This window comes from Syngnathus typhle, linkage group LG10, assembly GCF_033458585.1.
Source record: "Syngnathus typhle isolate RoL2023-S1 ecotype Sweden linkage group LG10, RoL_Styp_1.0, whole genome shotgun sequence".
Lineage (NCBI taxonomy): Eukaryota > Metazoa > Chordata > Actinopteri > Syngnathiformes > Syngnathidae > Syngnathus > Syngnathus typhle.
Window position 1 is genome coordinate 1,228,291 of NC_083747.1, and position 13,098 is coordinate 1,241,388.

The 13,098-nt window shown below is 44.5% G+C and overlaps 2 protein-coding genes across 4 annotated transcripts; both read right to left on the bottom strand.

The window, feature by feature from the left end:
- Nucleotides 1-202: 202 nt before the first annotated feature.
- Nucleotides 203-8,860, bottom strand: si:dkey-199f5.8 (beta-1,4-galactosyltransferase 3). Of its 3 annotated transcripts, none has more exons than XM_061289587.1 (7): nt 8,653-8,860; nt 4,747-5,667; nt 3,384-3,619; nt 3,117-3,304; nt 2,540-2,662; nt 2,355-2,459; nt 203-1,792 (listed from the first exon to the last, which is right to left on the bottom strand). In XM_061289587.1, the coding sequence occupies exons 2-7, from the start codon at nt 5,003-5,005 to the stop codon at nt 1,573-1,575; spliced, it is 1,131 nt and encodes a 376-aa protein (XP_061145571.1). In that variant the 5' UTR covers nt 5,006-5,667; nt 8,653-8,860; the 3' UTR covers nt 203-1,572. The 3 variants fall into 3 exon arrangements, with proteins under 3 accessions (XP_061145571.1, XP_061145572.1, XP_061145573.1); XM_061289588.1 differs by lacking the exon at nt 8,653-8,860 and adding an exon at nt 8,522-8,613; XM_061289589.1 differs by lacking the exon at nt 8,653-8,860 and adding an exon at nt 8,187-8,493.
- A 702-nt stretch (nt 8,861-9,562) lies between these two features.
- On the bottom strand, nt 9,563-13,098 carry psmc4 (proteasome 26S subunit, ATPase 4). The gene is made up of 11 exons (XM_061289657.1): nt 13,018-13,098; nt 12,086-12,184; nt 11,779-11,965; nt 11,546-11,692; nt 11,082-11,191; nt 10,912-11,005; nt 10,610-10,777; nt 10,462-10,538; nt 10,163-10,331; nt 10,015-10,070; nt 9,563-9,934 (listed from the first exon to the last, which is right to left on the bottom strand). The coding sequence occupies exons 1-11, from the start codon at nt 13,084-13,086 to the stop codon at nt 9,821-9,823; spliced, it is 1,290 nt and encodes a 429-aa protein (XP_061145641.1). The 5' UTR covers nt 13,087-13,098; the 3' UTR covers nt 9,563-9,820.

Genomic DNA, 13,098 nt, shown 5'->3' on the forward strand with positions numbered 1-13,098 from the left:
TATACATGTTTTTTTTTTTCACTTTTTTGGGCATTTTATGGCTGGTGCGACTTATACTCCGGTGCGACTTATAGTCCGAAAATGACGGTATGTGGAAGACATTGTAAGTCCTCTGTGAAAAGTGTGATATAAAATAAGACTTGTTCACTGAACATTTGTTCGACAGCTGCATCATTCCCCTGACACATCAAGTCCGACACTGTCATTTGAATAGTCGATTTATTACAGAATTTAAGGCCACTCGAGTGCGGTGAACAAACACGCACAAAACACCAACGGAGCAAGCTAACCAGTAGAACCCTGCAAAGTCACCCAAAAAATAATAAAGCAACAACGTTCCACACCAGTTTTCCGGTGTCACTTTTTCCAGCGTGCTGACCCGCTAACACGCACAGCGGCTTCTTTATACTGCCGAGGCCGAATCGAATCGATCGCGATGTCGAGAATTTTCCCATGATCTTTGATAGCCATCTCAAGGTTCTTGTGAGCTCTTTGGGTTTTTTCTTTTCTTCTAACCCAATGAGCATTCTAGGACAAGGACCTTCAGCTGAACATCAAGGAAATGGTCTAAATGCTCAAAGAACTTTCCATACCAGCTGGTACACGTGCTCCTTGCGTGCGTGACAGATACTCTTTGGTTGGCGGCTTCCTGAGACGCTGATTACAACATAGTGGATTAAGATTAAAAAAAAGAAGAAGATCTTGTATGAGCACGCTGGTGTGTGTTTGATGGGGCTAAAGGCAAAGAGCACATGGTGGACATTTACTGCATGAAAGGAAGGCGAGTTATACGTAGATAATATTTGTCATCACCAGGTTCAAAATACAACAAACGCAAAAATCAAAAATATATATTTTCAGATAATGTATATATTGTTTGGAGTGTTGAGATGTTTTTTTTTTTTTAAATGAAAAAGCACTCTTTTCAAGTTTCTCAGAGTAGAAAAAAATAGTTTGAAAAATATCCTTCAAAAAAGTAAAGTGGTTCAGTCTTGATTTAAATTTTTGTGTTAAACGGGTATCACATCATTCCTCATTTTTCTAAGTTTGTATGTTCTATTTGATCCTTTCTTGCAAATATTATACAAATTGAAGTGTTCTTAGGGAAATGCTGTTAACTTGGATTTTTTTCAGCTGAAATAGTTTTTTTTTTCTCTGACCTTTGGTCACCATCTTCTGTCATACCCATTGAACACAAAAAGTAAATTATGAAGGCTTGTGGGCTTAACTGTCAAGATCACTTTTCGATATGAAATGTGTAATTAAATGGTCCACGATCTGCTTGTTAAGTATTGATTATCTCAAAAACTTGTAAACTGGGCCGTATCCTTTGACTGTATCAGCATCGTGCTCACTCAAAGCACAGAAAAAAAAAAAGGCAGTCGGGCGATCAATAGCACAAGATAGGACTGAGCAAATATTGGAAGGCATCAAAAGGTTTGAGCAGCGAGCACGTGGCGGCGCCGTCAATAAACTCACAGAGTCCAGCACGACACAGGAAGCTGATATCATTTTTCGAAGAAAAAAAAATATGTATAGATATGTGCCTAGTCCGCCAGGACAAAGGAGGCGCTATTTTTCAGTTTTGAGAGAGGCAGCCTTGGAAGAGGCCTTGGCGGAGATTGGGCCGCCGGGCGGGGGCTGCCGCACCAGGTGCAGCCCGGCCTCTGTGCCGATGTTGACCGTGATGTTGGTGTAAAGTGGGAGGTACTCCCGTGACAGAACTTGGTATTCGGCCGTGTTCATACCGTCTAGCTTCCACGTCTGACGCGTCTTTGCCAGCATGTTGAACCTGGAAACACACGGAGAAAATGAGTACCGTAAATTCCGGACTATAAGCCGCACCGGCTAAAATTGGGGGATATTTTAGTTTTTTTCTTATATAAGCCGCACCGGACTATAAGCTGCACGTGTACACGCGTTTTTTTTTTACAAAGAAAGACCGTTCACAGAAAGCCTTTTTAAAGTTTTAATAACATACTTTAACATGTCTTTCTAAACATTGCCTGTGACAAAGGGTTTAGAGCCCTTTGACGCAGGTCACCTAGCGTGCATTCCTACTAAAGCTCATAATAGTCACAAGCAACACAGCCAGAATAAGCAGCAGCCATAGTAGTGTTTCAAAATAGTATTTTTTTTTCTTCAAGATACCGCAGTGTATAAAAGTGATCAAGTCATCACAAAAAAAAAAATCCTTATATAAGCCGCACCTGACTATAAGCCGCAGGGTTCAAAATTTTGGAAAAAAGGCGCGGCTTATAGTCCGGAATTTACGGTAGTCATCAGATTCAAATGAAACTTTCATGGGTGCAAAGAAGAATCCTGGACATGAATTTATTTGGATAACCATCTACCTTTTTGGGTTGACATCGTTCCCCTTGTCCAGCTTGTGTTTGATCATCTTGTAGCGGCCCACCTTCAGGGATGGCCGCGAGATGGACATTCCCGCCAGAGACACTCTGGGAAGAAGAAGGAGGAGAAAGCAAGCGTCAGAGGAATGTGGTTTAACACGGTGCCATTTCAAAAGGGAAGGACTTACCTGATGCCGATGTCGTCGTCCTCGCCGCCCCAGCCCCAGTAGTTGTTGGGAAAGCCGTTCATTTTGAGGTAGTGGAGAGGCGAGAGAGCCGACACTCCTCCGAAGTACATCGGATATGGAAGCCTGCGGGGCGAGTGCAACGCAAAACATCATTTGAGACGATTGAAAAATGACACTAACCTGTTAGTGGGGGAATAAAAATGTCCTTTGGTCCATTTGAGTACAATGGACTGAAAATTCGAATTGGATAGAAACTGATGTTTCAATATTTTTGTCCACTTGCAACCACTTGTGTGTTTTATTGCCGTACCATATCTGAAGAGACAACATCTAAAGAAAGGAATTGCTGAACTTAAATGTCCATGTAGGTAAGGAAAATGTCGGGGCAGAGAACGGACCCTTGAGGTACACCAGACGTGATCTCAAACTCTGACGCTGCATTTGTCGCACTTTTGTCCGTATAGGAAACCATTCGAGCAACATAATGAGAAGCAGCGTATGCAGAAGCTTAACACGAGAGACACTTTTCGATATCGTCGTAAAACGCGGGAACGCATGCGCCGCAATGGAGACTCACTTGTAGCCAAACTTGTCCATGGCAACGGCGGCATGCTTGGGGTTGGAGTCGCACACGTATGTGTTGCGGTCATCCTCTGGGATGAGATCCACATCGTGGAAAAACAAGCAATCCCAGTCCTCCTCGCGCATGGCCTCGCGGAAGCCGGCGTTCATCAGCTTGGCCCGGTTAAACGTGTAATTGCCCGCCTGCGCACAGTCAAAAGAATTGAGGGAATAGAAGACTGACTGCAAATTCAAAAATGTAAAAAAAAATAAGCGGACGGACCTGGTGAATGATATAGATGCCGTAGTTGAGCTGCTGACGCTGCAGGAATGGGTGCAGGTAGTAGAGCAAGAACCTAAGATGATTCTCGCGGTGGCGGTGCGGAATGACCACGGCCGTGCGGTGACGCGCCTCGCAGTTGGGCGGGCGGTAGCGCCCGCCGCGTTCCACCAGCGGGTTCTTGCGTCGCACCTCGGCCAGCGTGAGGCCCGACTGGAAGCTGACGTGGATGGGCCCGGCTGAAATCACACGTGAATTCAGACTGGGCAATATGTCAAATGGGACGACCAATTTGTCCATTTAACAGCACACAAGCAAGAGATGTGTCTTTACAACTTGTGCAAATAGTTGACAAACACACATTACGCTTTCAAGGTAACCCAGCTTGTTTGCTTTTTGTGTGACCGATAAGGAAATAGGTACAATATTTGGCAAAAAGCAAACATTAACAAGGATCTGGATGTTAAAGGTTGTGTGTGACAAGTGTGTGGCAGGCTAACAAACAAGCAGGAAAAGGCCATATCGAACACGTCATGGTTAAAGTGTTTGTTCCTGTGTAGAGCCTCGTGGGATGTCTGCTGAGAAGAAACCTGAAACTCTGGAAAACAAGTTTGTCTTCTCAAAGCTGGAATTTCAGTTGGCGCAACTAAAAGGAATTTATTTTGGTAACAAGCCGATTGTCTGTCATCTTAAGTAGCTTGTGAAGTTGGAGTCCTTGGCGCTAAAAGTCTCAGGAATGAACTACCGTTTTTTTCCATGTATAATGCGCCCCCATGTATAAGACGCACCCTAAAAATGGCATTTTGATGCTGGGAAAAAGCCTGTACCCATGTATAATACGCACCCAAATTTTGACTCCTACTTAAGTCGGTTAACGTAAAATTATTTCAGAAAAAAGATCTTTGGGAACAACCGGATGTTATTCTGCCAGTCAGTATCACTGCGCATGCGCTAGCAAACTCGATAGCGAAGAAATGTTTCGGATTTGTGTAGGGTACATTGTGACAGACGGCAAACGAGCAGGTGATCGAGCAAGCGTCTGATACGAGAGCATTGTGTTCGTATGGAGTGTGTTTGACGTGAACAGCAGAGAAGAAAGCGCATCTGTAATGGCGGCCTCCGTATCATATCCGGATTTAAAAAAAAAAAAGAGAAAAAAATTTATTTATTTTTTTGTACCCATGTATAATGCGCACCCCAGATTTTAGGACAATAAATTAGTTACATTTTGCGCATTATACATGAAAAAAAACGGTAATTCAATTAAAAAAACAACAACCCTGTTATTTCTTAAACTTTAAACTGAAAAAAAGTCAATTGACATCAATATTTAGAGAAGAACCCACAGGACGTTTTTGGCACTCACCTAAGAGAGGAGACTTCTTGGGACAGTAGTAGACGTCTCCATTTTTCTGCGCCTTGGACAGGCCAGACAGGTTGGCGTACACGTCATTCACGGGCACGTCGGTGGCCGTGTGGTTCCGAGCGGGGTCCGGCTTGCGGAAGATGCGTATGAAGTAGCTGACCCTCTTGTGGTAGCCCTCCCGGGACAGTAGCGCCATGACCACCAGCTGGATGCCCAGGAACATGAACAAGTAACGCCATTTGGACTGCAGAGTGATCATGGTGGTGATGGAAGTGAGGCCACGTGGAGAAGGAAGGAAGGAAGGAAGGAGGGAAGGGAGTGGAGGATTGTCAGCCAGTTGGTGCTTAGGTCATCACCGACCCTAATGTCAAGTCCAAGAGTAGAAAAATAGTTCCAAAAAACTAAGAAAGGCACTTTTGGTGGGCTTTCACTCTGCGAGACCACCAAACCGATTAATAGCAAAGATATTCCAAGCGAGAAGACAAAAAAAAAAAGTTATTCTTCCATTGCTCACTCAGCGCATTCCTCGCTGCGTTCCAAAAATTTCAAAAAGGGACTTTGGGTCCAAACTGAGAGTGGCGAAAGGGGGCGATGGCGCTGCCGCATGGTGTGCTGTTGAATCCCATGTCCTTCCGCAGGATGTCTTCACGCCGCTTCCTTGTGCCGCTGCCTCAGCCACTCGGCAGTAATAACGATAATCGCCATGACAAAAGGGCGTGGCACGCTTTGCAGGAATAAGGAGGCCGCCGCCCACCTCGCTGCCTGCCGGGGGGGGGGGGGGGACGACGAGGGTGGGGTTGTCTCTTTGGGGGAAGTTCTGGGAACAAGAGATTCTCTCCACTATTGTCCTATTGTGACCGACTGCTGCAGGGTAACGCCAACTGGTCCTACTGGGTGGACAGGAATCGGGTCACCAACAGGCTGTAAAGCAAACACACACAGCAACATTAAGACATAAAAACACTCAAACGTTCATTGATTGCAATTGACTATGAGATTATCATTTTCTACTGACGCTGAGCACCTCCCATTTTTTGTCGTGACCATAAATAAAATGGCAAAACTGCTGACGTCAACTTTTTTAAAAACCCCGCAGAGGACTATTTCTCCCCGCTCGCCATACAAAACAATGCTCAGTTGTGCGCGGACCCAAACGGATTGTGTTTGTTTACACGGAGCGCTGCGCAGAGCAGTCGGCCGGACAGGCCCGACTAATCGCTGCAGATGCTGACGGAAGCTCACTCGGCGCCAACAAGTCAATTAGAGCTCGTTAAAAAGAGGCAGCTTCACGCCACTAACGCTAAGCCCGTTTAATGTCAGACGCTTTAGCCGAGGAGCGAATAAATGCATGTGAGCACTCGATAAAATGGGGAAAAACTCATCCGGCCTCGACAAAGCCATAAATGAGGTTTTCCAGAGTGCAGACGACCACTTCTGGCTCGGTTGTCCACACATCTTTTCGTTCTACCGAGTCACCATCGTCTATTAGACCTCCGTGTGGACGACACTTGGTGGAGAGCAGGTATTTTGTGTGTGCCCGCGGGGCATTAATAATATACAGAGCTACGAGTGGGCGCATGAGGAGGGCTTGGGTTAAATATAGCCCGTCGTCACTATTCACATTTCAAAGGGGATGACATAACGCAAAGGACACACAAGGGGGGGGGGGGGGACCACTTACGTAGGTAGCGCTTTAGTTCATGTCTAATATTTTCATCTTGTAAAAATAAAAACTAATCTCAAAGTGGCCTTGAGCAAACAGTTCTTACGCAGCAGCCTTTGAATCGGAGAAGAACATGGGACAAATACACAAACCCTTGGGACACAATAGAAGGAAAGGCAAATTCACATTCAGAGTGCGGGCAAGTGAAATAACATGCAAACACGAGCCCCAGCCGGGGTGCTGAAGCGGGAGTGCGGAACAAACGCGTGCCAGCGGCCCCGCCATGGCAACCCATCTTGAGCCCGGCCCATTCATTATGGGCGCAGCTGGTACACGGTTCTCTGGAGACCAACGGCGGTAAAACAAGAAGTGGAGCGGCTCGCCGTGGTGACAACACATGACTCCGAGAGGGGGTGAGGGGTCAGGGTGCCACATCAACGCAAGGCTGAAGTGGAAAATATTCAGAAAGTCAGTCCCACCTCACAATTGTAGCGCTCCGGGGGAATCCATCAATCGTCATGGTAATTATAGGCCATGAAAACATGAAGAAAATAAATAAATAAAAAATGGAGAGGAAATAGTTTTCTTTTACATCACAGAGTGATCTCACTGTGCGCTCAAGGTTAGACTTGCAAGTCATTAACCAAGATACTGCTACAAATTCCATACAAATTCACCTAAAAATAAGTTGCGCATCATATAAAACTTTGGACTATCACTAAAGCTACAAGAGCTTCTCGGAGTGGCGAAACATACTATTACATGAAGACAGTTACAATAATTATGGCTTTTTATATTTTTAACTAGACATGAAAGCATGACTGTCTGCTGTATGTACCATTTTTGCTTCTCTTATTTATTATGTTATTTGTTTATTTATCGTGGGAATCTAATTTCGATTTATTGTGTGTCTTGGCAAGTGAAGAAATTGATAATACAGCAGACTGACTTTTTTGACGTTGACGATTTGTCTTGAAAATATAACACTTTACTAGGGATGCACCGAAAATTCGGCCACGGAAATCTTTCGGCCGAAAATGACCCAAAAGTGCATTTACGGTTTTTGGCCGAAAGCCCTAAATCACCGAAACAACACGGCCGAAACTTGTGATGACTTGTGTGGACTGATTTCACTATCTCAGAGAAAGACCCACGGATAGCGATTTGCAAAACATGCAATGCTGGAAATAAATGCTATATAAATAAATATAAATAATATAAGATAATAATATTAATATTATAAAGATAATATTAATATAATATTATAAAGATAATATTAATATAATATATAATATAATTAAATCCATAAATGCTGTGGTTCTAATAACTGACAATCATTTCTTTCGGTTTTCGGCCTTGGTTTCCTCATTTTTGGTTTTCGGTTTCGGCCAAGAATTTTTATTTCGGTGCATCCCTACACTTTACTAATCAAGAGGTCTTACCACAAAATATATATACAATACAATAAACTCTCAAAATCATACAACTTTAAACCATACATTTACCAACTTTTGTCTCAAAAATACACAATTTATGTTTTCCCTTTCAAAAAAGGATTTACTCTTACAACCAAGCTATTCTCCAAAATATTTTTTCCCACCCTTCCTGATATTAAAACTTTAACCTGTAGTATATTACTTTTCTTTTCCCCTAAAAGTACACGACTCTAATGATTTAATCCTGCAGCATGTTGATCCAAGTATCATATAAACATTTACGATGGAAAAAACTGCTCTATCAATGAATAACAAAACAAAGGAACATTTTTTGATTATACTTCCTGATGTGTGGGCGACTTTCTTGGGACCTTTTGTTGCACCGACAAGCCATTGAATGGAAATGAGGAGCAACCGACCATTTTTAAACCACTCGTGTTGGCCGCTCCTGTTTAAAACTTTTTTCTCCTCAAAAAGTTAAGCGAGCCTCCACTAGCTTCGCTGCTAAAAAAATAATAAAAGTGCCACTTTTTTGACATTTTGAAGAGGTCTTGGTCGCCAAACTTTGAGTGTTACATCCTGGCAAAAAAAAAAAATCCTTAAAACACGTGTTCATTCGAGGAAAAATGACTAAATTAAGTAAACCCACAGGGCAACCTGACAAAAACACAACCACCTTTTGGGGTTCCAGTTCCAGGGAGCCAAGCCGAGACGAGCCGCCCCGGAGCGGCGTTAGCATGTAGCTCAGCTAAGCTAAATTAGCAGCTGTTTTGCCCCGCCCGCCTAGTTCGCACTTCAAATGCTTACCTCGGTTGTCGGTCGACAGGCTCCAAACAGGAGTCCATGGTGGATGTTTGGCCGAAAAAAAAAAGAGCTCGCTACGTGCTGGTGATATGTTTCAGAAGTTGAGGCTGACCGCGCGAGCTTTGTGAAGGCAGCAGCTGGAGAGTCGCACCGACTGGGCTAAATAATGCCGTCGAGAAGCTGGCGGCTGGAGGGTCGCCTGCTTGGTTCCTCCCCCTTTTTTTTTTTTTTTAATCACACATCCTCATACGTGTTTTTTCCGACTGAATAATCTCGTGGATTAATAAAGTCTTTATATGTGTTTTGTGAGTAAATGGGAAGTGTATATTGAAGTCAAATAAAGTGTAAAACGATGTTGGAGAAGTGGGCAAATCAAGTTTAAAATGGGAGCAAGCTTTAATAAAATCAAGATTTAAGAAAAGGTCAAAAATAAAGGTAAAGTTAGTCTTAAAATGAAATTTACAAAACATCAACATCTGGTTTTGGAAACGCAAGAAAAGTTGAACTATAACACTTCTACTGTCCTATAATGTACTTTGGTGTGATATGTTAAACTTTTTATGCACCAATTAAATGTAAATTACAGTACATTAAAACAGGCCGTAGTTTCATGAACGTGCCACGTTAATCCAATTCATGACCTCATATGGCATTCCTACGCGTTCAAATTTGGGAAAAATTGACAGAATGAAAGTAGAATTTATTTTTGTTTTCAATTATGTTTATTGTTTACTTCCTTGACATTAACAGTCCGTAGTTTAATGAACATACAACCTTCGTATTCCACATCGATGACCATGTTTCGACCTTTAACGCAACATTTAATCTTCCTCATTCAACGACACAAGCAACAACAGTCTTGACCTTCTGGGGGTCACAAAATCCATCCAGATAAAATGACGACAAAGCCATATTCAGATTTTATGCAAAACATCTTTAATGGATAGATCAGTCATACACTTGTATATGGATACAACCCGATTACTGATAAAGACTGACTGAACCAGAAGCGCGCGTGCCTGCCTGTACAAAAGAAAACCAACACACTTAATTGGGCACATGAGGCTCAACATTAGGCCTTATGCAGCAGTGACTTTGTTCAGTCCAAAAGAACAAAAATGAAAATGACACATGGCCGCTACCGACACAAACACATTTCTCTCATTCCTCTCTACTTGTAGAACTCGTGCTCCTGCTCGTCCTTTTTGATGACAGTCTTGTAGGCCTTCTCGAAGTCTTTAGCCAGGACGATGTAGCGGTTCTCGCGGACGGCCAACATGCCGGCCTTGGGATGCGGAAAAAAGAAATTCATGTTGAGTCCGAGTTGGTATTGACCCATGTTGATTGGCTTGCTCGGCTGCTCACCTCCTGGCAGATGGAGTTGATGTCTGCTCCGGAGATCTTGTCTGGTCGGGCCACGTCTGCGGAAGCTGTTAAGGATGCTCGCAATCTATTTACGGCAACCCGTGTGGTAAGGCCAAATATGAATTGTGACAAAAGGAAAAAAGGATACAGTCCTCTAGGTCCACCTCCTCAGAGAGGTTCATTTTGCTAGTGATGGTGGAGAAGATGAGACGCTTCTGCCGACGGTCGGGCAGCGGGAATTCGATCTTTCGGTCCAAGCGGCCGGGACGCAGCAAGGCCGGGTCCAATGTGTCTGCTCTGTTGGTGGCCATGATCACCTGGGATGGTCAGAGCACCACGTTAGACACGTGGACGAGAAGAAAAGGGAGTCTGGATTGGGAATTAGCTAAAAGCTCCCTCAGACAGTAGAGGGAGGGAGGGGAGGGGGGGTTCGAGATTTTGGCTCACCTTGACGTTGACGTTCTGGTCAAAACCGTCCATCTGATTAAGCAGCTCCAGTAAAATTCTCTGCACTTCTCGGTCAGCTGCGGAGGGGAAAAACGACATGAGGGTTTTGTCTTCTTTGGAGCGGCGGCCCTCAACGACAGTTCGGTACCCCCAGTCTGCGCGTCGAATCGCTTGGTGGCGATGGCGTCTATCTCATCGATAAAGATGATGGCGGGCGCGTTCTCCTTGGCCAAGCGAAAGACGTCGCGCACCATGCGGGGCCCCTCGCCCAGGTACTTCTGCACAAACTCGGAGCCCACCACGCGGATGAACGCCGCTGCAGGAGAGAGGACAGGACAATTGCTTTTGAGACATGAGAAAGCCTTCTGACCCCCCCCCAAAAAAAGCAACCCTCAAGTGGTACTTGAGGTTAAAAGATGGACGGCCGCTACTTAATGCGTGTACACGCACCTGTTGTATGGTGTGCCACAGCTTTGGCCAACATGGTCTTGCCGCATCCTGGTGGTCCGTACATGAGGACTCCTCTGGGCGGGTCGATGCCAATCTGTGTGACGGAAAGAAAATTCTTGGTTGGTTTCTTGATGTTGTAGTGTGTGTGTGTGTGTGTGTGTGTGTGTGACCTGCTTATAGAGCTCAAAGTGCGTGAGTGGAAGCTCCACCGCCTCCCTGACTTCCTGCTTCTGGATGTCCATTCCTCCAATGTCAGCGTACATCACGTCAGGTTTCTGGTCTGCAGGCACGAACAGAAAAAAAAGACAAATTAGCCGCTGCTTTTATTATGGTAGGTCGCTACTTCCTGTTAAGAGAAGATGGCCATGTGGCTGGTTTTATTTTGGCAGATTAATATTCCCATTGGAGAATGTACAGCTGGTTTTATTTTGGAAGGTTTCTACTTCCTGTCGGGAACCAGCGTCTTCTGCTCATTTTATTTGGGAAGGTTTCTATTTCCTGTTGCCGTGAGGCCGATTTCATTTCGATATTGAAGTCCCGTCTGCTTTTGGCGCTCAAAGTCTGCGTGTTGGCTGCCATATTAGCTTTGGGCTAGCTGTTCAACGGCTCGTCCTTCCGTGAGCGGTTCCCCTACCTGAGGTGAGCATCATGATGCTGCTGTCGGCCTCGGGGGGGAGGACGTCCACGAGGGCGTTGCTGTGTTTGTGCAGAGCCACCGAGGCGTTGGGTTTCAGCAACTCCCGGTCGATGGTGCTCAGGATGCGCACATAGTAGTTGGAACCTGGGGGAGGAGCAAAGGTGGGCTGCTCGATTAAAGAATGTTTTCTATTCTACGGCTTGGCCGAGATGGCTTCTTTGCGTTCTTACCCGTAGTGGAGCCAACGATGGCCGTGTTCTGGTCGACGGCTTCCAGGAACTGTCCGATGACGAGTGGGATGCTCTGGATCCGCTTCACCTCCTCCTGTGCATGGAGGAACTCCTTCTTCAGGTTCTTCTGCTCATCCTTGATGTACTCCTCTTGCACTTCCAGGAACTCCAGCTCCTGCTGCAGCTTCTGCAAACACACACACACGTTAACCGACAAATAAGAGAACATTTGTTTTTAGCAGGTTTCTATTTCCTCTTGGAGATCATTTTCTTTCATTCCTATAGTGTAAGATTGATGGCTTCTGACCTTGTATCTGCTGTAAAGGTCCTCCAGGTCCTCTGGTTCTGGTGCCAGGAAGGACAGACCGGTCTGCGGTCGGGAGTTCAAGATTGCCGGAATTTCCTCCTTTCAGTGGGGGAAACGCACAGTGGAACAAATGAGCAATATTCCCCTTGTCTTTTCCAACCATCCGTTGTTATTATTTTCAAGGGTGAGCAGCAAAGAAAGTCAGAGTTCCCAGGGCGGTAGTTTTCACAAAGCACTTATTTCCATATCATCTGGTCATCATGACATTTTTATTTTGCAGGGGTTGATACCAGTAAATACTGGTGGGAAATGTTTAATGGTTTGTTTAGTATATAAAGAAATGAAATAAATGCGAGAAGGGAAACAAAACAAAGGGTAAAACTTGTTTTGAATAATGACTGTCACTGTTTTTTTTCTGAAAGGGCAAATATATTGTATTTGAGTCATTAATATCTTGCAGGCCAAGCTCTAGCAACTACTTCAAACGATCATTCCATAAATGAATGTGAAATGAACATTTGTCCACGTTAACAAGCTACAAGAGGCGCTTGGCTTGCCACGGCTAGCTGATAGCAAGCTACATTTGACAGCATGGAAAACGAACAAATTCCCATTTTCCCACTTATAAACCGACAAATATAATCTGGACTGGATCAGTTGCAAGTGGAAAACATTGTGTTTGTGTAATTACATCAACGCAAAATAAACAATTAAGACAATGCTAACGCTAGCGGCTAACTTGTCTGACATTGCGATCGCCCAGAATGAATTGGCAGCTTTACGTTTTGGACATTGAAAAGAGAATATGAGGCAAAAAGGAGAGCTGGGAAAACACAAACAGACATGGACTATTTAACGCTTTAACGTGTGTCATGAAACCATCGAAGCGAGGTCAATGTAAGCACAATAGAGGAAAAGTCACAAATTCATACCGGGCTCTTTTCGACAGCCATAGTATCGTCCATGTTGGATTCTGCCACTGATTTGCGTGGTGACGTCATAGTTCGACGTAA

Coding starts and splice junctions, on each gene's coding strand:
- si:dkey-199f5.8 (XM_061289587.1), bottom strand. CDS start 5,005: ATGATCACTCTGCAGTCCAAATGGCGTTACTTGTTCATGTTCCTGGGC. Junction 3,620..4,746: donor CAAGAAGTCTCCTCTCTTAG/GTGAGTGCCAAA, acceptor GTGTGATTTCAG/CCGGGCCCATCCACGTCAGC. Junction 1,793..2,354: donor AACGATGTCAACCCAAAAAG/GTAGATGGTTAT, acceptor GTGTGTTTCCAG/GTTCAACATGCTGGCAAAGA.
- psmc4 (XM_061289657.1), bottom strand. CDS start 13,086: ATGACGTCACCACGCAAATCAGTGGCAGAATCCAACATGGACGATACT. Junction 11,192..11,545: donor CATCATGATGCTCACCTCAG/GTAGGGGAACCG, acceptor TCGTGCCTGCAG/ACCAGAAACCTGACGTGATG. Junction 10,332..10,461: donor ACCAGAACGTCAACGTCAAG/GTGAGCCAAAAT, acceptor TGACCATCCCAG/GTGATCATGGCCACCAACAG.